We start from the raw sequence: 24,780 nt of genomic DNA, 5'->3' as shown, positions 1-24,780 counted from the left end.
CTAATTTGAAAAGATATATGCACTCCTATGTTCATTGCAGTATTATTTACAATAGCCAAGATATGGAAACAACTTAAGTGTCCATCAGTGGATAAATGGATAAAGAGGCACACACACACACACACACACACACACACACACACACACACACACGCACACACTCTCACACAATGGAATACTATTCAGCCATAAAAAAGAACAAAATCTCTCCATTTGTGACAACATAAATGGACCTTGAGGACACTTATGCTAAGTGAAACTAATCTGACAGTGAAAGACAGATACCATATGATTTGACATATTCAGAATCTAAGAAACAAAGCAAAGAGACAAAAAAAATAAAACTCATAGATACAGAGAACAAATTCAATTGATGGTTGCTAGAGGGGAAAGTGTTGGTGGGATGGGTGAAATGGGTGAAGAGAATAATAGATACAAACTCCCACTTACAAAATAAATAAGTCAAGGGCATATAATGTATAGCATGGTAATCATAATCAATAATATTGTACTGCAAATCTGAAAGATGCTAATAAAGTAAATCTTAAAGTTCCCATCACAGACACACACACACACACACACACACACACACACACACATCTATAACTCAGTATAGTAACAGATGGTACTTAGAGTTATTGTGATTCTATTTCACAATGTACATAAACGTAAACTCATTATGTACACCTGAAATAAAAGGTTGTGTGTAAATGATATTCCAATAAAACAAAAACAAAACAGAAAACAGCAAGTGTTGGGAGAATGTAGGAAAATTAGAACCTTGTGCATTGCTGGTGGGAATGTAAAATGGTAACACCATGTGAAAAGTGTTTTGACGGTCCTTCAAAAATTAAACATAGGATAACCATATTATTCAGCCATTCTACTTCTGGGTATATATTCAAAAGAACTGAATACAGCAACTCACACAGATATTTGTATACTCATGTTCCTAAGGGCACTGTTCACAAGAGCCAGAAGGTGGAAGCAACCCAAGTGTTCATCTCCAGATGAACAGATCAACAAAATGTGGTGTGTACATATAATGAAATATTATTCAGCCACAAAAAGGCAAGAAATTCTGACACATGCTACAATATGGATGAACCTAGAAAACATGCTGAGTCCAGTAAGCCAGTCACAGAAGAAAAAATACTGTATGATTCTACTTGCATGAGGTACACAGTCAAATTCATGCAGACAGAAAATACAATGATTGCTGCCAGGGACTCAGGGGCAGAGAAAGGAAAGTTATTGTTCAATGGGGCAGAGTTTCAGTTTGGGAAGACAGAAAAGTTCTAGAGATGATGATGCTGATGGCTGCACAGAATAATGTGAATGTGCTTAATGACACAGAACCGTACACTTAAAGATGGCTAAAATGGTAAACTTTATGTTATGTATATTTAACCACATTAAAAAAAAAGTAAGGAAAAAACATAGCTTACCAGTTCCTTAGCCAAGTAATCTGCCAGAGTATTTAGAAGCTTGTAATATACTTCAAACCATGGCAGGTAACTGTAATAAAAAAAAAACTTTAAAAATGTATATGGATTTATCATCTAGAATCAAGAAAAGAGAGATGACAAACATTAAATATGCATTATTTCAAACAGCTTAGTCCTGGTGGGCAGACAAAAAACTATACACATGTTCTCCTTACTGGTAGCAGTAAAATTCTACCTGTTATCTATTACTAGTCTGTATAAAATAATAATAACCCAAAGTACTATTATAAAAGTTATTCATTACACGCTTCTATTTTAACTCTGCAGTAAAATTATTTAATCCTATAGCATGCTATGCATGGTATGAGTGTGTCAAAAGTACTCATAGGATGAAACTTAACCACAGTAATAAAACATAATGCAAAAGAAAACTAATTTTCAAAAGCCTTCAAAACATACAATCATTTCTTAATGATTACTGAAGTGAATACATAATACAATAGGATTATGTACTTAATTTATCAATTACTTTGAAACTGATGTTCAATTAGGATGGTAAATTTCAAAATAACAGCAATACAAATAACAGGAAGCCTATTTTAAAAATTATAAAAAAGCTTTTAGTTATTACAACCAATCCCTCAGAATACAAGCAATTATCAGGGAATACTATGAAAAATTATATGCCAACAAACTGGACAACCTGGAAGAAATGGACAAATTCCTAAACACCCACACACTTCCAAAACTCAAACAGGAGGAAATAGAAAGCTTGAACAGACCCATAACCAGCGAAGAAATTGAATCAGGTATCAAAAATCTCCCAACAAATAAGAGTCCAGGACCAGACGGCTTCCCTGGGGAATTCTACCAGACATTTAAAGCAGAGATAATACCTATCCTTCTCAAGCTATTCCAAAAAATAGAAAGGGAAGGAAAACTTCCAGACTCATTCTATGAAGCCAGTATTACTTTGATTCCTAAACCAGACAGAGACCCAGTAAAAAAAGAGAACTACAGGCCAATATCCCTGATGTATATGGATGTAAAAATTCTCAGTAAGATTCTAGCAAATCGAATTCAACAGCTTATAAAAAGAATTATTCACCATGATCAAGTGGGATTCATTCCTGGGATGCAGGGCTGGTTCAACATTCGCAAATCAATCAACGTGATACATCACATTAATAAAAGAAAAGATAAGAACCATATGATCCTGTCAATCGATGCAGAAAAAGCATTTGACAAAATTCTTTCTTAATAAAAACCCTAGAGAAAGTCGGGATAGAAGGAACATACTTAAACATCATAAAAGCCATTTATGAAAAGCCCACAGCTAATATCATCCTCAATGGGGAAAAACTGAGAGCTTTCCCCCTGAGATCAGGAACACGACAGGGATGTCCACTCTCACCGCTGTTGTTTAACATAGTACTGAAGTGCTAGCATCAGCAATCAGACAACAAAAAGAAATCAAAGGCATCAAAACTGGCAAAGATGAAGTCAAGCTTTCACTTTTTGCAGATGACATGATATTATACATGGAAAATCCGACAGACTCCACCAAAAGTCTGCTAGAACTGATACATGAATTCAGCAAAGTCGCAGGATACAAAATCAATGTACAGAAATCAGTTGCATTCTTACACACTAATAATGAAGCAACACAAAGACAAATAAAGAAACTGATCCCATTCACAACTGCACCAAGAACCATAAAATACCTAGGAATAAATCTAACCAAAGATGTGCAAGATCTGTATGCTGAAAACTATAGAAAGCTTATGAAGAAAATTGAAGAAGATATAAAGAAATGGAAAAACATTTCGGGCTCATGGATTGGAAGAATAAATATGGTTAAAAGGTCAATACTACCCAAAGCTATCTACACATTCAATGCAATCCCAATCAAAATTGCACCAGCATTCTTCTCGAAGCTAGAACAAGCAATCCTAAAATTCATATGGGACCACAAAAGACCCCTAATAGCCAAAGGAATTTTGAAGAAGAAGATCAAAGCAGGAGGCATCACAATCCCAGACTTTAACTTCCACTACAAAGCTGTAATCATCAAGACAGCATGGCATTGGCACAAAAACAGACACATAGACCAATGGAATAGAATAGAAACCCCAGAGCTAGACCCACAAAAGTATGGCCAACTAATCTTTGACAAAGCAGGAAAGAATATCCAATGGAAAGAAGACAGTCTCTTTAACAAATGGTGCTGTGAGAACTGGACAGCACCATGCGGAAGAATGAAACTAGACCACTTTCTCACACCATTCACAAAAATAAACTCAAAATGGATAAAGGACCTGAATGTGAGACAGGAAACCATCAAAACACTACAGGAGAAAGCAGGAAAAGACCTCTCTGACCTAAGCCGCAGCAATTTCTTACTTGACACATCCCCAAAGGCAAGGGAATTAAAAGCAAAAATGAACTATTGGGATCTCATGAAGATAAAAACTTCCGCACAGCAAAGGAAACAATCAACAAAACTAAAAGGCAACCAACGGAATGGGAAAAGATATTTGCAAATGACATATCGGACAAAGGGCTAGTATCCAAAATCTATAAAGAGCTCACCAAACTCCATACCCAAAAAACAAATAACCCAGTGAAGAAATGGGCAGAAAACATGAATAGACACTTCTCTAAAGAAGACATCCGGATGGCCAACAGGCACATGAAAAGATGTGCTCAACATCGCTCCTCATCAGGGAAATACATATCAAAACCACGCTCAGATATCACCTCATGCCAGTCAGAGTGGCCAAAATGAACAAATCAGGAGACTATAGATGCTGGAGAGGATGTGGAGACACGGGAACCCTGTTGCACTGTGGGTGGGAATGCAAACTGGTGCAGCCACTCTGGAAAACAGTGTGGAGGTTCCTCAAAAAATTAAAAATAGACCTACCCTATGACCCAGCAATAGCACTGCTAGGAACTTGCCCAAGGGGTACAGGAGTGCTGATGCATAGGGGCACTTGTACCCCGATGTTTATAGCAGCACTCTCAACAATAGCCAAATTATGGAAAGAACCTAAATGTCCATCAACTGATGAATGGATAAAGAAGTTGTGGTTTATATACACAATGGAGTAGTACATGGCAATGAGAAAGAACGAAATATGGCCCTTTGTAGGAATGTGGATGGAACTGGAGAGTGTGATGCTAAGTGAAATAAGCCATACAGAAGAAGACAGATACCATATGGTTTCACTCTTATGTGGATCCTGAGAAACTTAACAGGAACCCATGGGGGAGGGGAAGGAAAAAAAAAAAGAGGTTAGAGTGGGAGAGAGCCAAAGCATAAGAGACTCTTAAAAACTGAGAACAAACTGAGGGTTGATGGGGGGTGGGAGGGAGGGGAGGGTAGGTGATGGGTATTGAAGAGGGAATCTTTTGGGATGAGCACTGGGTGTTGTATGAAAACCAATTTGACAATAAATTTCATATATTAAAAAAAATAAAAAAATAAAAAATAAAAAACAAAATTTAACTTAAAAAAAAGCTTTTAGATACCAAAAACACGTATAATCGAAAATTCATTTTAATTCATTTTACTAGATACACCTATAATTAATTTTTATGAAAGCAAAATATGCTAAGTCCAAAATTCAGTTGTGCACAAAAAAGCTGCACTTATTAACAAATTAAGACACTAGCAGATATAAAATCTGTTCAAAGCTCTATTTATTAAAATGTATGCTTTTCACATAGAAGAATAGTAAACCACAAAACACCAGTAAAGTATCAATTAACAAATATTCTTTTTTTTGTAAAGAATTACTACAATAGACTACTTTCTAAGAGAAACAGTGTGATGCTCTTACTACATAATTGTATCCTGACAAGAGTTGTCTGTGTGTGTGTGTATACATTCACACACACACACACACACACACACACACACACTATATATATATATATATATATAAAACAAATTTAAAATTTAAAAATCAATGAACAAGGCTTAGAAAAACAACTTTCTATCTGTATTTTTCATATAATGTCTGATTCATTAATGGCTATGAAAGATGCTTTTTCATTCAAGAGTAACCTAAAGTCATAACAGAAGAACAGTTAAAATAGTATCTTTATTCAGCAGAATTGTTATAGAGTTCTTTAAAATAATGATTGTAAATACTAACTAATAATATAAAATATGCCTATATTTTAAAATATCTACCAACTTATAGTTAAATCTAGCACATTGAATACATACATTTATCTCTGTGCCCTTTGGAAATGGCACTAAAATGATGAGTAAATGAGTAAAAAGGGTATAAATTAATGAGGACAAGAGAAATGGAGAAAAAAGTAACAGACATCAACACAGGTGAATGGTTTTGTGAAGACAAAAAGGAAATGAAGAATGATAACTGACTTAGCAAAAGAAAGAACACCAAAATCTAGGTGCCAACAGAAGGGAAAATGACCAGTAGCTAGTATATTTGCACACTTCCCCCCAACCCAGGATCCTGAAACACTGATCCAGGAATCTTTCAAAGAAAAAAACAAAAACAAAAACAAAAAAACCTCAGAGGTCCTATTTTCTTGGAATGAAACCCACCACTGCATGGACAAAGTTTTCTAATGCAGTTTAGTGCCTCTATCTTAAATATAAATTAACAGTCCGACCACCAGACATTTGAGGAAATACAGACATCAATACAAACATAAAAGGAATTCCAAGTAAACACAGACAATACAAACAACAGATGAGAACTCTAAAAAGTTATCACTAATATTCTTAGGAGCTGAATAAAGAACAGAATGCTCTTAGAATGAAATCTAAAAAAGAAGTGAAGAAAATTTTTTAAAAAACAGAAAAAACTCTTAGATGTTCAAAATACGAAATCTGAAATACTTAAAATCAATAGAAAGGTTAGAAAGTAAATCAAGAATATCTCCTAGCAACTAGAATGAAGAGATAATAGGAGAGTAAACATTAAAATATCAGGGCACCAATCATGTACCTGACTCAATCATGTAGTTGACTAACAGTAGTTCCAAAAAGAAAGAAAAAAGGGAAAACAGCAATAAAATTTTCTTTTTTAAAAGTTAACTGGAAAAACTCCTAGATATGAGTGTTCAGAATGAGAGAGCCACTGAGCAAACTGTAAAATCAATGAGCCAAACCAGAATATCACAGTGAAAAATTCCACAACAGGGGACAGAAAGCACCTAAGAATTTCCAGAAGGACAAAACACGTAACATACAAAGGAATTAAATTCAAAATGCCACTGAGCCTCTCAAACAGGCAATTCCAGAAAGTAAGAAGATAATGCCTTCAAAATGCAAGGCAGCTTTCTTCAGAAATGGCGGGGACATCATGGAGTCCTCCCCACCCCACCCCATGTGCTTGCATTCCCAGGGACTTTCTCTCCTAGGATCTGGAATTTACTTTGACACAGGTCAGAGAGCCAATGAGGAGGGAGCAGGTGGCAAGCCCCAGGGTCTGTGCCACCTGGCGGGGGGGGGGGGGGGGGGGCGGCGTGTCTATCTCCCTGACTATAGTTCTCTGCCCAGAGAAACTACCAATCACAGGTGGGGCTAGACTGATACCATTTTCAGTCATGCTCCGACTCAGAAATTTACCTCCTTTGCACTATTTTTGGGAGACTACCAAAGGATGGCTTTAACAAACTGAGACAGTGAAGCAAAAAAAAGGAACACCAGGATATAGGAGACAAAAAATCTAATCCCACTAAGAACAGTTAAATAGAAGAATAAACTACAAAGGCCTAAAGAACAACCAGTCTACAGCCTTCGGGAAACCTGAAAATCAGAAGTTAGTATAGGTATTCTCAACTTTCTTATTTAAATTATTCAACTCTTTAACTCTAGTGCTCAGATGGCTATTCTACTGTATCTCTCACAAAAGAAGAAAGAAAGAAAAAGATTACTAACACTATTTTTAAATTATCAACTCAATACCATGCAAATTACCACATCATGTTTTCTACACTCTTTATAACTCAAATGAAATAATTTTCATGGAGAATGTCCTTCCACAGCTCCTTGGATACAAGTGCCATTTCTTTCATTTGCAAGCATTTCATATTCATATTTCAACTTTTAATGGCCTGAAGAAAGTGTCACCTCAGGAAAATTTCAATATGTCATGTAGTTCAGATCTGTATGTTCACATAAGATGAGACCTAATCTATTCAAGGAGCATGCTGTTCTGTTTCTATCTTGCTCTCAAGAATTTTTAGATAAAGCAAAATTTATTGATTTTAGATGGTTGCATGTCTACCTGTTAATCCTTATATTGTCATTTCCACCTTACTTAAATAATGTGAAACCATTTTAACCCAAATTCTTCTTTCTTGGTCCATTATAAAAATAAAAATTATAATAAATATATCGTAAGTTATTACAAAATAAGATAATCTTTTTCTAGACAAAATACATTAACGCTCTTTTCATCTTGCATGCTTTTTTTTTTAGTTTTTATTTTAATTCCAGTTAGTTAACATAGAGCATTCTATTAGTTTCAGGTATACAATATAGTTAAGTCACCAGTTCCATACATCACCCTGTGCTCATCACAAGTGCACTCCTTAATCCCCATCACTTATTCAACCCATCACCACCCCACCCTCCCCTCTCATAATATCAGATTGTTCTCCATAATTTGCTTTGTCTCTGTCTCTATAATTCCACATATAAGTGAAATCATGTGGTATTAGTCTTTCTCTGACTCATTTCACTTAGCATTATATACTCTCTAGTTCCTTCCATGCCATTGTAAATGGCAAGATTTCATTCCTCTTTATGGCTGAATAACATTCCATTATACACATATTTATATTACATCTTCTTTATTTGTTAGTCAATTAATGGACACTTGAACTGCTTCCATATCTTGACTATTGTAAGTAATGCTGCTATAAACACAGGGGTTCATATATCCCTTTGAATTAGTAGTGTTCTTGTATTCTTTGGGTAAATACCCAGTAGTGCAACTGCTGGATCATAAGGTAGTTTTATTTTTAACTTTTTGAGGAATCCCTATACTGTTTTCCCACCAACAGTGCAAATATGCTTTTCAATGTTCTGGATTTCTCATCTTTACATTATTAGTTTTCATTGGCCATCTTCCTCTTTCAATTTTCTTTCCAAATGTGGAGATGAACTAAAACCCTACTTTTCATTAGAAGCTAATTTATATAATTTATCTGTAAGATTATTTGACTGTTTTTGAAAATAAAACAAATTGAATTAAATAACTGATTAACATTTAGGTTACTTCTCAAGATTTATCAGTTTCATTTGTGTTAGGTATTTTGGTATCTATATAATTACTGCTATTTTTTATGATCTCCAAGAATACTAACTCTTACTGAATTTCATCCTGGTACCAAGCTATGTTTGTTCTTGATACATGATACGCTGGATTTTGTTCTCATGTTGTGTCTTAATTATCAAATTCAACACTCAACTTAATTATGTTTACAGCACTGCTAGACACAGTGATGTTTTATAACTACCTCTAATATGATTTCATCTGTAAATCAGGCTAACACTATTTTTTAAAAAACACTCTAACAAAGTTTACATTTGGGATATTCTCATAGTCATGTGTAAGGGTCCATCATGCTCTGTTATTTCTGTTTGGGTAACATGACTTATTAGTTCTATGCCCATCTAGAGAATACAGAGCAGAATCTACGAATGAGATTCTCTATGTAAAAATAATTGGAAGAACAGGGAATAAAACTTCTTAAGCACTAACTATATGTATGTAAACATGCTACATACTTTGTATGTGTTATCTCCTTTAATTATTAAAATAATGCCATAGTTTATAACTGACGAAACTAAATTAAAGCAAATTATCCAGGGTCACAAAGTTACCAAATGGCAAGACCAGGATTAGAACACTGATCAATCTGACAGCAATACTTGCTCAGGGGTCCACAGTAGATAGCCCATCACCCAATGCAGGCATGGAGTTTGATAATATCCAACCTTTGAATAAACAAGTCCAATGACCAGACATTTTCAGGTAGCTAAATAAACCATGACAAAATATATTTCAGTTTAAACCTAAATCAGTCTATTAATAATTTCTATCTGCTTAAGCAAATTCTATCTTCCAAAATTTGTTTATCTAACTACTGTCCAGAGCCTTTTAAATTACATTTTGTTCATATAGACAAATATCTCAGCAGATAAAGATCTGTTTAATTCTTTCATCTAGCATATTGGCAATTCCTTCCAATTATAAATTTTGAAAATTTTGAAAATTTTGAAAGGACATGGCCTGCAACATGGAACAACATCCCTCTCAAAGTAATATAAGTCTACTTACCAACAATCTAAGTATGATGTTTTAACCAATAGGAGGACTTATAACTTCAATCTCTATTGTGTAGTCAGTATCTTTTTCTGTATATAATTTGTTCATAGGAGATAGAGAAACAGACTTGAATTTCTACAGCACTTCCTGATACACCAGTGTCGCCATCTAAAGCACGGTGATTAGTTACACATAACATGCACTTGTGAACTGTACTGATTCTTGGTGATAATAGCTCCTTTTTAAAGACTAAATATCATTCACATTTTAATAAAAACATCACACATCAAAGTGGAGCTATTCTACAACCAGTCATGCTCCTAGAAACATCAGGGAAGCTTGGGCATTTTCTGTTGCTAATAAACAATAGTATCTAGAGTAGAGGATACAGACTGGCGACCTGCAGACTAACCATCTCCAGCCCAATGGGCATATTCTGTGTGATCAACCCACCTTTGTTGTTTAAATAAGTTGCCACCTTCTAAACCTGAGATAATTCACTTAAAAATCTGGACTTCTTGCTCCTCTTAGAAATCAAAAGAACTGGCAATACCAGGCACGCATTTTTCACTCTGTAACAAGTACCTAGAGCTGTGTAATGACTCCAGTCTTTGGATATGGTGTGTGCTGTTTGGATCACCACACTAATCCCGACTTCTAATTGTCAGACACTTAACCTGTGTATCTCATTTGAATCCTGTTCCTGGTCCCTGTAGGTAACTGAATTCACAATCCTTGTTATGAAGCAACTACTCAACAGGAAGTCCTGCTCATTCTTTCATATGACAAAGAAAATGCTCTGGAGTACAAAGTCATCAGTAATTCAAATATTTTAACAGGATTCCATTGCAAACTTTACAGACAAAATGTGTATAGTAAAAATAACACATATATTATAAAAGTTACAAACTTATAAAACATTGTAAATTATATAAGCTTAAGATGCTGGGTAAGAAATGTTATTCTCATGTTTTTTACTTTTGTGGCTTTTAAGATAATTTTCAAACAATACATGCTGAAAGCCATTTCTAACTAATATACAAGCCCTTAAACTGATGAATTGTAAGTTAAAATATTTTTTCACTAAATTTTATAGTCCCAAAGACAGTCAAAATCTGCTTTCTTACAACCAACCACAAAAATCCTAGAAAGCTAAAAAAAAATGTACTCAACATACTATAACGACAATATTTTACTTGAGTCTTATAAAACCAAAAATGTAATTTCTCTAACAAAGAATAACTGTGACTCTCATAGTCTTGCAAACATATATAAATGTAAAATAAATACATTTAGACCAATTATTTGCTTAAAAGGCAAGAGATTCTTCAAGTTTAGTCATGAGATTTTCTTATTTATTTATTTTTTGTGAAGACATAAGGCAAAACACAGTAAGTATAAAGTCATGAATCCATTTTGTGGCAGTAAGAAGACTTCCCCCACACTTGTGCTTCCACTATAGAGCTGATAAAACTTTTACATCCAAAAGTCAAAGGTTAAATAAAGGAAAGGAAATGTTTTTTGTCAAATAGTCAGGTAACCACTAACAGTCTAAGTGATCAGCAGGAACCTAACTTAGAGTAATCAAATAAAACTAAGGAAACTGCCTTTCCGTAGAAAAACGTCTCATGTCTAGAGGCTGTTTTTCTGTCTGGAAAATTGACACAAAATGTGTAAAATTGAAACATTCTGCTTCTCAGGGATTTGCCCAGAGGAAGAGTGTGAAAGCTTCAAGTTTGGTATGAGTTAAAGTGCAGGGGGAGGCACAGGAGGGGACTACAAAGGCCCTAAACACTAAACATCAATCTGTCTTCCTTATTAGGGCATTTCATTTTGAACCCTTGGCAACACTTTTATCGTTCTAAAATTATGTTAATCAAATTAGGGGGAGAAAAAGTTATTTCTTGCATTTTTGTTAGCATGTGAAAGCAATTCTAAATACAAACAACGGCAAGATTTAAATTAGTAATATCTCAGAACATTTTGGAAATCTTGTTAAGCTAGGATAGATATGCCATAGAAAGAGCTAAAGTATACAACCATGGCTGAAAATTCAAAAGTAAACATCAACTTTTATACTTAATTTTACTTCATATTAAAAATCTTAACCACCTTTAAATGTATTTCATCCTCATTATGACTATCTTTAAGGACCTAAAATATTTTAAACTGTTAAATATCAACAAACTCAAGAGACATTTATATTTTTCTTTTAAAACTTAGATCGTTAAAATACAACCACTAGAAGGCAATACAAATGAAAAGATTTTTTTGTGAATATATACTTAATCACAATAGAGAAAATTTAAAGTGTTTAGTAGAATATTACAAAGGCAACAGGAAAAATATTAATTTCTATCTAAGGATATTAAATCATTTAATATTGAGAATAACCCCTAAATAATAAAACCAGTATTATCTCACAGAGGAATACCTAAGAATGGTGTATGTTTCAATATAAATGGCTGATTCTGCACAACAGGTTCACGGACAAGGTATGAAAAGTTTTCATATTTGAAAGTCATAATATATTCCAGGTAAAGATACATGTAACTAAAAATTTAAAGAACTATAATCAGAAAGGAAATCATCTTTGTGTTAAATCTCAACTTTTAAGGAAAGAAAAAACTGTCGATTGAGCATGTGCAAACCTCTTAGCACTTACAGGGGATACTGTGAAAGCCACTGCAACTTTCCCAATTTATAAACTGCTGTACTTGCATGCATTCATTTTAAAAATTTTGACTAAAGACTAAGTTCATTATTTAGTTTGCTATCTGACAGGAAGATTTGTAAATGTATTTTAACAAGTCTTACAGAAATGAGGCAAGAATGAAATACAAAAATTTAAGTAAGTGTTGCACATACAAGTGCCTTTATTTTCTTTTTTACACTTCTCTGGATCTTCCTCATTTTCCCTAGTAAAATATATTATTTTTGTTATCAGAAAAACATGGTTAAAGACATATATGTCTGTCTCTTGCTTATGCAAGTATTTTGTCATATTTCTAAAATTTTAGCCCTATTAAAGGCTAAACTCTAAGAAGCCTTAGAACTAAGGTGGGATTCTAAGAAAACTAGGACACTCCCACAAAACAGAATCAAACATTACTCCCAAGTTAAAACTCAGAATACCAGCATAGGTGATTCTCTCATACAACCCTGCAAGCACCACGTTCCATAATTTAAAACAAAACAAAAACAACAACAACAACAACAAAAACCCACACATACAAAAAAACCTGGTCTTCAGATGAATAGGCCTGATCGCCCTAACTAGTCCTGTGAATAGTTTATTAGATAATTCTACCTTCCTTCCCCACTCACCTCAGAAAATTACTAAATTCTGAGTCTTGGTTTCATATTGAAACAAACAAACGTTCTTCTACATCTTAAGGATACAATGAAATTAAATGAGCAGTGTTGGAAGGGAAACAAACAATAGGAAATAAATTATAGACATAGCAGCATTTCTCCAACCACCTCGTAATTGAAATTATAGAAAAACACTAATCTCAGGTTCCGTGATGGGGATGGGAAAGTCATTTCACAAGCCATATTTTTTTCTCTTCCAAAGGTCATTCTTTCACACACTGTGACTCCAAATTTCAAAGGCAAGGGCACAGAATGAAACGACCCTTTCCATTCTTAATTGTGCTATACCACAATGATCAAGTGACTCCCTTTGAAGGGCCTTTAATAAAACACACTAGTAAAATAATCTCTTATCTTGCAAAGAGACTACATATTTTAACTGACAAAAGATGATCTGGTTAAATTCCTACTGATTTTCATATGCTATTTATAGTTCTAATATCTAGATTTTAGAACAAGGAAAAGCTGGTTAAAATGCCTCATTCATCACACAAAAAAATGGATAAATGCTGAAATGTGTAAAGTAAAACAAAATTAGAGATCTATCCTTCTAAGTCTTTTTTATAAATATATACAATGATATGTTAATATATGCTCTTTCTCATTGTTAACTACTTCTTAAAATACATGAATTTATATACACATATAAATTGTTCTTTAATAATATAAGAACGTACCATGAAAGAAACTTTTCATTTCACAATATATCATAAACATTTCTCTGAGTCAGAATCTGTATGTATATATAATTTTCCCTAATAGATAAATAATATTCCATCCTGTCATTTATACATTAATTTAATTATTCAACAAATAACTATTAAGAATTCACTATGTGCCAGGCACTATTGTAGGCACTGGGAGAGTAACACATCAGTGAAAAACACAGAGAACATTCTAGCAGGTAAGGGGGGGTTGGTTACCAGGGGAGACTGGGGAATGTACCATAACATACTTAATCGACTCCTACTGAGGGATATTTATGTCCCATTTTTTTGCTTATAAACCATGCTGTAGTAACTTTGCTCACACTTTACTGATGACTACGGGCAATATTCCTGAGATTTAAAATTGTGGACCTATAATTAAGTTAAGGAGCATGAGATTTTACAAATCTGATAGGTATTATTAAATTGAGGTTATGTCATTTTATAGTCCCATAAACAGTACATGACATGTCTGTTTCCCCTCATGTTGTTTTTTTTATTCCACTTCTGTCAATCTTAATGTGCTCAGTTCTTTCACCTTCAGTAAGGCCGAGCATCATTCATAGGTGTATATGCTATTTAAATTTCCTGTGTGAATATGTTATTCAGATACTTTACTTATTCTTTTTTTTGGGGGGGTGGTAAAGTCATATAAGGTTTTTTTTTTAATTTTTTTTAAAATTTTTTAAAATTTACATCCCTAGTTAGCATATAGTGAACAATGATTTCAGGAGTAGATTCCTTAATGCCCCTTACCCATTTAGCCCATCCCCCCTCCCACAACCCCTCCAGCAACCCTCAGTTTGTTCTCCATATTTATGAGTCTCTTCTGTCTTGTTCCCCTCCCTGTTTTTATATTATTTTTGTTTCCCTTCCCTTATGTTCATCTGTTTTGTCTCTTAAAGTCCTCATATGAGTGAAGTCAAAGGATTTTTGTCTTTCTCTGACTAATTTCACTTAGCATAATGCCCTCCAGTTCCATCCATGTAGTTGCAAACGACAAGATTTCATTCTTTTTGATAGCCGAGTAATACTCCATTGTGTGTATTATATGTGTATATATACACATATACATATATACCACATCTTTATCCATTCATCCATCAATGAACATTTGGGCTCTTTCCATACTTTGGCTCTTGTTGATAGTGCTGCTATAAACATGGGGGTGCATGTGTCCCTTCGAACAGCACACCTGTATCCCTTGGATAAATGCCTAGTAGTGCAATTGCTGGGACGGAGGGTAGTTCTATTTCTAGTTTTTTGAGGATTTACTTATTCTTCTATTGGGCTCTGTGTCATTAACTTGTAGGTATTTATTATGTATCATGGCTATTAACTCTGTTACAGTGATTGTAAATATATTCTTATCACTTCATTATTGTTTTTTGGTTTGGGTTTTTTGTTTTTTTTTTTTTAAGTAGGCTTCACACTCAGTGCAGAGCCCAAAGCAGGGCTTGAACTCATGACCCTGAAATCAAGACCTGAGCTGAGATCAAGAGTCAGACGCTTAAACAACTGAGCCACCCAGGTGCCACTCATTATTGGTATTTTTAATTCCCTTATTATTGTTGTCATCTAACAAAAGCTTCCATCATCATACAAAGATGCCAATCTTTTTGGCCTCAAGATTCAATAGTAGGGATGGATGTAAAGCACTCATAACTACAGTAATTTTTAAAAACCAACAATATTTTCTTCTAGTACATTTAAAGTTTTATCCTTCCTTTCAATAATTATAAAGTTAAATCTAAACTGGGGGGAGACCTGCTCTAATTCATAGGCAAACTAGGACCCAGAACACCATTATTCTCCTTACTATAGCATTTAAGAGATTTGTTAAAATTATTTTCACAGACATACATTAATTACTATTAAGCTATTTTAATAGCTTAAAATAGGTATTTACCTATAACAATTTTTAATGTTTATTTATTTTTGAGAGAGAAAGAGAGAGAGCACAAGTGGGGAAGGGGTCAAGAGAGAAGGAGACACAGAATCTGAAGTAGCTCCAGGCTCTGAGCTGTCAGCACAGAGCCCGATGCAGGGCTGGAACCCATGAGCCATGAGATCATGACCTGAGCTAAAGTTGGACACTCAACCAACTGAGCCACCCAGGCGCCCCAACAACTTTCTGAATACGCTGCTGAATTCCACTAAGTTTTAATTCTCTTTCACAATTAAAAGTAAATAGCTCTCTAATTTACTGGCTATTCCCTAATCTGGCTATTCTCAACAGAGCACATTGCCTTTCAGGACAAAGATTCTGTTATGCCATTAAAATCTTGAGATGGCAGTCTTTTTTAACTTTCCTAGGAAAAACTAAGCTGGAGAATAGAAACTTGTCAATTAAAGACTCTCCCCTATTTTTTTTTTTCATAAAGCCTTGATACCTATTTCTTATCTACCAGAAAGCACTGTCACATGACAAAAATAAATGAACAGATACAGATGAAAAAGGAATATTTTTTAAACATAAAATAACCCAGTAATGCAGATTGTGAAAGGTTTTCTTTATTGGCATGTGTGATTTTACTCTTTCATTAAATGTATGTAATATAACTTTATTTTCTGCGGGTCAAACTATTCCTAATCCAAAAAGTACTACAACACTCAGATGTTCTTCTACATATACAAGTTTGACAACAATAACTCGATTACTGTAACTTTTTTAGAATCTGTTTTCTCCAAATTAATGACCCCTGGTTTGGAGACATGAACACTATACCAGTCATTCACGAATTTAACAAATAGCTATAGTCCTTTTTTGTGTAAATATTCTGAAGTAATATTGGCTTTCCTAAACTTAAGCAGAAATTTCCAAGAATGTTTATTCTATAAGCACATTTGTAGGGACTATTCTGAATATTTAAGAATGGTTTGCTAATTATGAATAGGTTCAGTGTATTCAAAATATTTTAACAGTTCAACATGAAGACAAAGGTTCATAATCTTTAATTATCAATATCAGGAACTCATTTCAGAGGCAATGAGGTAAGTTGTAAAAATGCAGGTTCAAATATTACAGAAAAATGATGTCTGTAATTTACTCTCAAGTGGGTCAGCAAAAACAACCATAAGAGAAAGAGAGAGAAAAAGAATTTGCTTGTGGGTGTATGTGTACTGAGAGGGACATGGAGGAAGGAGAGAGAGAAGCATGTTAACAATTGTGAATCTGGTTGATGTATATACAAGAGTTCACTGTAGTATTCTTGAAACTCTTCTGTAAATTTGACATTTTAACGAAAAATCTTAAGATTGACAGAGAAAAATTAGAAGGACATACAGCTTTTGGTCTTTCTCTGAGGACAAACCTGTCTTGGACAGAGTAGATAAGGTTATACCCCCCTTTGGAAACTTCAGCATGAAACACAATGATAAAAGGAGCTTTCCCAACCCATTTTCCACACTGTCACCCCCACTCTCAATGCACAACCAACCAGCTTTAAATTGTAAGAATCACAACCTATAGTTTGAAGCATAATACTCGTCCAGATAAAACATAATTACTTGCAAAACAGTTAAGCATTTACTTTCAAATAAAGATTGAAGAAAATTCTCCAACTCTAACAAATGTTCTGAGTAAATTTAGAACCTAAAGCACAAAGAATGCTATGAATGTAGCTAAACAGCAAACGAACATCAAATTTACACCAAAGCTTTCTTTGCAATATTTTACTATTAAATGTTATTTCTTTTCCTACAAGCATTTCTATAGAATCTAGCTTGACCAATATCCATATTATAACCACAGTATAGAATCTTATTTTTGTGGAATACATCTGGATTTCAGATTCATCAAGACATACTAAAGGGAAGCTAATTTTTAGGTCCCTTCCTTGTCAACAGCCAGCATCTCAGAACCCTAGGTCTACAAAAAGGAGACACATTCTTAACTACATATTGAGGCAAGCAGATGATGTAAGCGACTGAAGCAGGACAGGCAGGGCTGGTGACAAACTAGCAAACTCATGGCACAACTACAAACCTGCTGCTTAGTTCCAGCTTATTGCTGCTACTGGGAAGTGCAAGACCAGAATTAGCAGTCATTCCCATTTGGCAAAAGAAATCAGAAACTTGAATTTTAGGCAAAATTTTACTACAATGTATAAAGTTAGAAACATCTTCAAAATGTTTAAAACATCACAGGACCAACAAAACATCTCTGAACATTTCTGACCCAGAATCACCAGTTTACAACCGTTGCCCTAAAGCAGTAACTTAACTTTCAAAAATACAAGTTCTGGATCAGTGGTAGAAAAGAGCATGCATTACTGTCATTGACTTTTTTTGCATCTTATTTAACAGATGACATATATATTATTTGAACTCACATCTAAATATTTAATTTTCCAAAACACAAACCCACAAAAACGAATCGTAAAAGAGTCAATTCTTCCAAGAAAAATTTTACTGTTACTGGTAAATCTTTAAGCCTAATTGATACTATATATAGAAAATAAAATTATTTTTCAACTTACTTAGATCTAGAGAAAACATATAAGCAAAAAAATATTATACACATTATTTTTAAGCATCCTAAGCACAACAAAGTACCAAAGAAAGGCACAGTTAATGATTAATACATCCAGTTTTGTTTTGGTTTGGTTTTACTACAAATACTCACCTAAGAATGCACAAGCAAATTTTGCCTCCTGATGTGAGTCTGCAGAATCCAAATCTCTGTTTACTTTCAATGTCTGTCAGTACGAAGGTAAAGTGCTGTCCAACTTGATTCTGGGATACCCTAAAACACAGCAATATTATAAAACTTTAATGCGTCTTTTGCGTGAGAATTTTCTTAAAGAAAAACGAAACAAGAATATATGTACATGAGGCACTGGTTTCACCTTCCCAATCAGTTGGTTCTCAAATCTAGAACTAGGTTCTAAAACTAAAATGAGTGTGAAATGTGCAAGCGAAATCATGAGCTGAATATCACAGAAAGTTGTAACATCTTACAGGCTGAGCAATTGAACATATACAGACTAACCCCTTAGTAGGGAATCATAAGGTATTTCACCGTAAGCTGGCACATGCCTGAAAGTACTTACAAAATATTTCATAAATCTGAAAATACTCTTACTGAGACCATGGAAGTGAGAACCAAGACACGATGACTGATTCTGCTCAACTCCTGCCTCTATTTTCATGATTTTATTTTAAAATTGCTTAGACAGCAAATCAGGTTGCTTTAGAATCCAATGGCCCCTACCAACTCTGTTTAATTGCTTCTTCTGCTGACATTCTCACCCAGTAAAGTACCATAAAAATTACTATTGGCACTTTTTTTAGCATTCTCTTCTAGAGCTACCCATACACTGAGTAGATTTCCAAGCGCAAAACAAGAGTGCAATTTCTACAGAAAAAGCTTACTATGAAGAATTTAAGTGAACCGTGACCTGAGTATCAGGCTATCACACATACTCTGTGTCACACTGCAGTGTAAGGTACAATGTAAATTATTACACTGAATCTTTATCAGCATTTGAACTATAGAAATACATTTCCTGTTACTGGCTATAATCTTGCCCTTAGACAACCATAACTGCTTCCTTGTCCCAAGGTAAGATATCCATCGCACCGAAAATTTTGGTTTTGAAACAGCCACAGGAATTAGTTAAAAAGAAGTTACTTTACTACTATAGCATGCCAATACTACAAATTGCCTTCAATTGTCAGGAAATCCTGTATTTCAAGTGCTGAACATTTACCAAACACACTTTGAAGTGGACGGTTTTGAAAACAATTTCACAAACTTCAAAAACAACCTCTAGTGCCTGCTGTGCCCTCTAGTGCTCAATGTTCACAATATACTTTCGAGAGCTTTTCTTCGTTTATTTTATCTTTGCTATTAGTTTGAAAATTGCAAGTTTAACAAGCACAATTTACTCTCCAGAAAGGAGGTAAAACAAGGGGTATCGATACTTATTAGTATCAATTAGCCCATCATTCACAAGGCATGATCTTAAATATTGTAAATTTCAGATTTTTACTCATCTTTACTTTAGCAAAATATTTTCTGAAAATAAATTTTCTTTTAAAACCCCTCATATCATACTCTTAAAAAACTGATAATAGGGTGTGAAAATCACGTGAGAAACAAGTGACCTGTTTTTACGCTCAAAGGCCCATATATTCTGTGAAATTCCAACTACACACAGGTAATACTCTATTCATTCAGTATTTGTTCAGTAAAATACAAACATAATGAGATTTTCAAAACTGCTGGGAGGGTTTCCCTGCAGCCTTCCATAATATTGCACTATTTCTATACAGCTATTCTTGGGAGACAACTAGTCATGGGTTTTACAATATCACACAGATGGTCTTTTCAATTAGGGTGAAGTGAGATAGAAACCAGGATATATACATCTCATTTTAAAAGACACAATTCTAAGGCTCTGATTAAGGACACAGTGATATTTTTTTCTGCAGGTGCTTACAATATGTACCTGAAGAACAAAAGGAAGAAATGGATCCTTAAGACTTCTAACTGGCCATAGTGGAGAAAACAAAAGATATAGTGATGTAAAAAGGCTACTTCTCTCCAAATATTATTTAATTTTTTTGTTGTTGTTAGAAGCGGTGAAGAGAAAGACATTGCTTTTTACTAAAAAACACATATCATCATTGTAAAGTGCTCACTAAGAGGAGTTGAAGTTACTTTGAATGATGCCTTATATACCCTTATACCGTACCTTTCAATGTCAAAGGGGAAACAGAACTTGGGCACGCTCTGTAGTACTTCCTGCAAATGCAAATTAAAAAAAAAAAGCTTTAGAATATTTTAAAAGATGCAGTTAAAACTTTTCTTGAGACATTTTCTAAGGAGGAGAAAAATTTGTTTTTTTTTTTCCTTAGGAAAAATAGCACAGGTTCCTAGACTAAAATAATTGATTATTAAAAAGGAATTAAGTTGGTGCTTTGGCAGATTGCACTGACAATGCCACGGAAGCCCCAGGAGGGAAAGGCCTGGCCTGAAGGGTATTAACACCCTTCACATCCCCGCTGGGATTCCCTTCAACAAGGCCATATGGATTTTACAAGAAGCACCGCACCATATGGGTAAGCTACGTCTGCTGCTACTTGTACCACAGACTAGCCACAGGGACTTCTGACAGATCCTGGCTCAAAAATATAAATGTTGTTTCAATTAAAATGCAGGCAGAGAAAAGGGAATGAAGTTGGCAGCAGAATGAATTACTGAGAGGTAAAACAACGCTACATGTCCCATAGTAAAATGGTTAAAAAAAAAAAAAAAGACGTTCTATGGCTAAAGAAACACATTTATATGTTTCTCTCAGTAAATTCAACAAGAGTAACATCAAGTTTATCTCAAATAACATTCTTTAAAAGAATGCGTATCTAAAAATAAGCCCTTAAATTTAAAACAACATACCTTCTATTCTATGCATTTTTGTTTATGAATTGCCTCATATGAAAATCAATGTTTTAACTGAGCACAGAAAATAACCTATTGATTTTGAAACCTGCAGTGATTTTATAGTCATTATAAAATAATTTTAAAAGCTTTTGGAAGTCATACTCGTTAACAGTCATAATAAAATACAAATAACGGACGCTTGGAAAAAAAATGAGAAAGATCTATTTTGTTATATATGAAAAACAACTAAAAATTAACTCTGATTCTAAACTTAAACTTTAGAATTGAAGATCACATCATATAAGTTCAAAGCCAGGTAACTTTACAAGACAAAGCAGAGATTTAGGAGAATGTTTCCTATCAAAAAGAAAAAAAAGAGCAAATATCTTCAGGCAGTAGTCACCCCCATCAAAACTACCAGCTCTTTACCAATAAAATTTGCGTCCAGAGAAAATATTAATATCTGAATATTTAAATCCTCTGCAGAAACATAATACTGAGTGTTTTAAAGTAGAATCTATTAAGTTCTTTTAACCTGTAGACTACAATGAGGTATTAATTAATAACATCACATTGCAAAATTCCAATGGCAATACCTATGAAAGCTTCAAGAGCCTTATGACGCTAAAGCAGAAAGAAAAGCATCATGTAAAAAAGCAACCTTCTACCTTTAGGGCAGGGTACCCTGGTTTGCTTATGAACACATACATACCTTTAAAAATATGAGCACAGACCCCATATTTAGAAAAAGCTGTTTTACTATTGAAAGCATTCTGTTACATGTAATTAAAAGAGCTGCTAAACTTGAAATAATTTAAATTACTGAAACTGAAAACAGTTCACTTGACCATTGCTAATCCTTGCTACAAAAAGTGAAGCCATTTATCGTATTCACTACGCCTATGAACACTATTTTGATATCCCCCCTACAAAGTTCATATAATTTCTATAACAATATAGATATTTCAAGCTCATTGTCTACTTCTAAATACACCCAAAGTAGTAATATATTTCCCATCAATTTTTTAAGACTCAAATTAAGAAGAATGTTTCCCGGTTAGTTGCTCAATCTTTCACACCCTCCCCCTCCCTCCTTCTACACGCAACACACAGGCACACACTTCTGCAAAACAGCCTCAGCTCGCTTCCCAACTGGCAGAAGCATCCCTCAGGGGACAAGTCTTTAAACCTCCGCACTCTTTAAAATTCAACCAGCCAGCAGGTCTATAGACTAGTGTATAAACAGTATAGACAAAAAAATCCTCTCTCAGCTTATGTCAGTGACAAAGCAACTCAGCAGTTGACTGTTTCTCCCCTGACAGTATAAGCTGGGTTTACACAGATCAATAGCTGAAAGTCCTACCTAGCTCCCAGGGCTCGGTTTTCTTCCTTAATTACAGGTGCTATTCAAACTGAAGTTAAAAAAGAAAAGACAGAGAGACAGAGAGAGTGAGAGAGAGTTGAAGGGAGGAATAAGATACATGCAAATGGGTTTTTTGGGAGGATCCTTTCAGCAATAATGTTAATTGGAAATTATACTTTTATATGCATTGGAAGTGTTCATAAAGTCTGATATTTCCATCATAAGGTGATTTTGATATCAAACACACACGCACAGTTCTGAATGGGGATCCATAGATTATGTAAAAGATTTAAGATCATACTCTTCAAAAGTTTTGTTTCTCTGTTCTCTACAGGCTTTGTTTTCAGGCAATACCTGATTCCCTTGGCCAAGAAAAATTATTTGAGTTTTCCGGATTATCTTAAATCTCTCAAATATATTTTTATATAAAAAGAACACATTGACTAAAATGTTAAGTGTTAAAAAATAGTAATAACAAAAAGAATGAAGTAGAATATACAATTATGAAGAGCAAAATACAAAGGGCATAACACATATATATGCATATGCCCTAAAAACAACACATCTGCTGTCCTATAAATGACTGGAAATAAGGACTGATGAAAATTTATACATTGGGGTGGGTGTTTTTGGTACTATATCCCACATTTGTATTAATAAGCTGTGCAGTCAAATAAAGGAGAAGAGAGTAAACTGCTAGTGTTAGAGGGGTTTATTAACTCTTTATCCCACAATGCTACTGTTCAACATTACAAATTAATCAAATAAAAGGGGGAAAAGCACTTAAGAATCTACTTTTTGAAAAAACTAAAATATGTAGAGTCTACCTCCTGATGAAAGTTCAATAATTACAAATGTCTTGGAATTTCTCAGAGAAGAATCTAAGATGAAATGAGTCATGTCATTGCTGACATCACTAATTGTTTTTCTTCTTTCTCCACTACTTCTTCCCCTGCCTCCAAAGTTCTACACCTCCTCTCTTCCACACCAATAAGGTATATCTGCCAAGACAATTTCGTTTTCACCCATGGTTCCAGTACAACTACGAAATCTCATCGTCTTGCAGTTTAGATATTTCTGACTCAGGGATTATATATTTAACTACTCTGCAGTACCAATTTCTGACACCTCAAATTCAGAATATGCAAAACTGAAGTAATTCTTTTAGTTGTAGTCCTTATCACCTAGAAGAGCAGCAACACCTACCCAGTTACCCAAACCAAAACATGGTGGTTGTCTAGACCCCTTCCCTTTCCTGATTCCCAAATAAAATCAGTCATTCTTCAAGTCCTCTTAATTGAATTTCATAACTATCTTCTTCCAGAGGTCCTCAATGGGAGGGCAGTAAGAATTAGAAGATAAGGTGTTAAGAATCAAACGGGAAGGTCCTTCAAAATACATTTGATCACCCACACTCTAGCGCCATAAGGGTCTTGACTCTTTAACTTAGTTTGAATACCATCCATAATTAAGAAATAAGACTAACTGTATCAATGTAGGGTGCTTAATATATAAGGAATAGTTATTCTTTCACTGCAATAATGACAAGGTAGATTTGTTCAGGACAGGTTAATTCAACATCCTCTTTGAGGACCCAGGAATCTGCTGTCCTGCTTTGTTGTCCTGAGTTTGTTGGTTTTGTCCTCAGCTACCTCTACTCATGGTCACGAAATAAGCTGCCAGAGTTCAGCACACCACATGAAGACACAGCAGTGTCCAGGGAAAGAAGCATTTCTTTCTGTTTTCTCTTCTTATCAGAGGAAACCTTTCCCAGAAGCCCCACAGGCTGACTTTCCCATTATATTTAATTAGCCAGAAGGTCAGAGCCGCTCCTAAACTAATCACTGGCAAGGGAAATGGTGGTCTATGCTTAGCTTAGCCTTGGAGTAGTTAGAAAAAATCAAAATTAAGACTTACTCATTTTCTGCTAACCACGAGGCATGTCATTTAATATAAAGAAGCTGGAGTATCATATTTTCTTTCGTAAGACTCCTTACAAAAATTTTAATCAAGTAATTAAATTTATAACAAAGCTCTCAGGAAAAATATAACACAATATCATATAAGAACAGTTTTCAAATATCCATAATTTTATTCATTTCAGTAACACTTTCAAAATCATTCTGTAGCAACAAGGGGGCTATTTGTCAATTCTAATTCTTCACCAAGGCCATAG

General features: G+C 34.4%; 1 protein-coding gene across 2 annotated transcripts in view; it reads right to left on the bottom strand.

Annotated features, from left to right (window-relative positions):
* DENND1B (DENN domain containing 1B) overlaps positions 1–24,780 on the bottom strand; it is a 259,204-nt gene that overhangs the window by 136,735 nt on the left and 97,689 nt on the right. For both annotated transcript variants that reach the window (XM_047076725.1, XM_047076726.1), the window contains exons 4-6: positions 20,556–20,605; positions 18,482–18,601; positions 1,449–1,518 (exon numbers count right to left, since the gene is read on the bottom strand). In XM_047076725.1, the coding sequence (XP_046932681.1) occupies positions 1,449–1,518; positions 18,482–18,601; positions 20,556–20,605 (240 nt within the window). The remainder of the gene's footprint in view (positions 1–1,448; positions 1,519–18,481; positions 18,602–20,555; positions 20,606–24,780) is intronic.

The sequence above is a fragment of the Lynx rufus genome, unplaced genomic scaffold (genome assembly GCF_022079265.1).
Source record: "Lynx rufus isolate CCGP_SWC_20201006 ecotype Redwood Valley unplaced genomic scaffold, mLynRuf1.p SCAF_15, whole genome shotgun sequence".
NCBI lineage: Eukaryota > Metazoa > Chordata > Mammalia > Carnivora > Felidae > Lynx > Lynx rufus.
The sequence above is the reverse complement of the archived record's forward strand: the minus strand, read 5'-3'. Positions and strand labels throughout refer to the sequence as shown.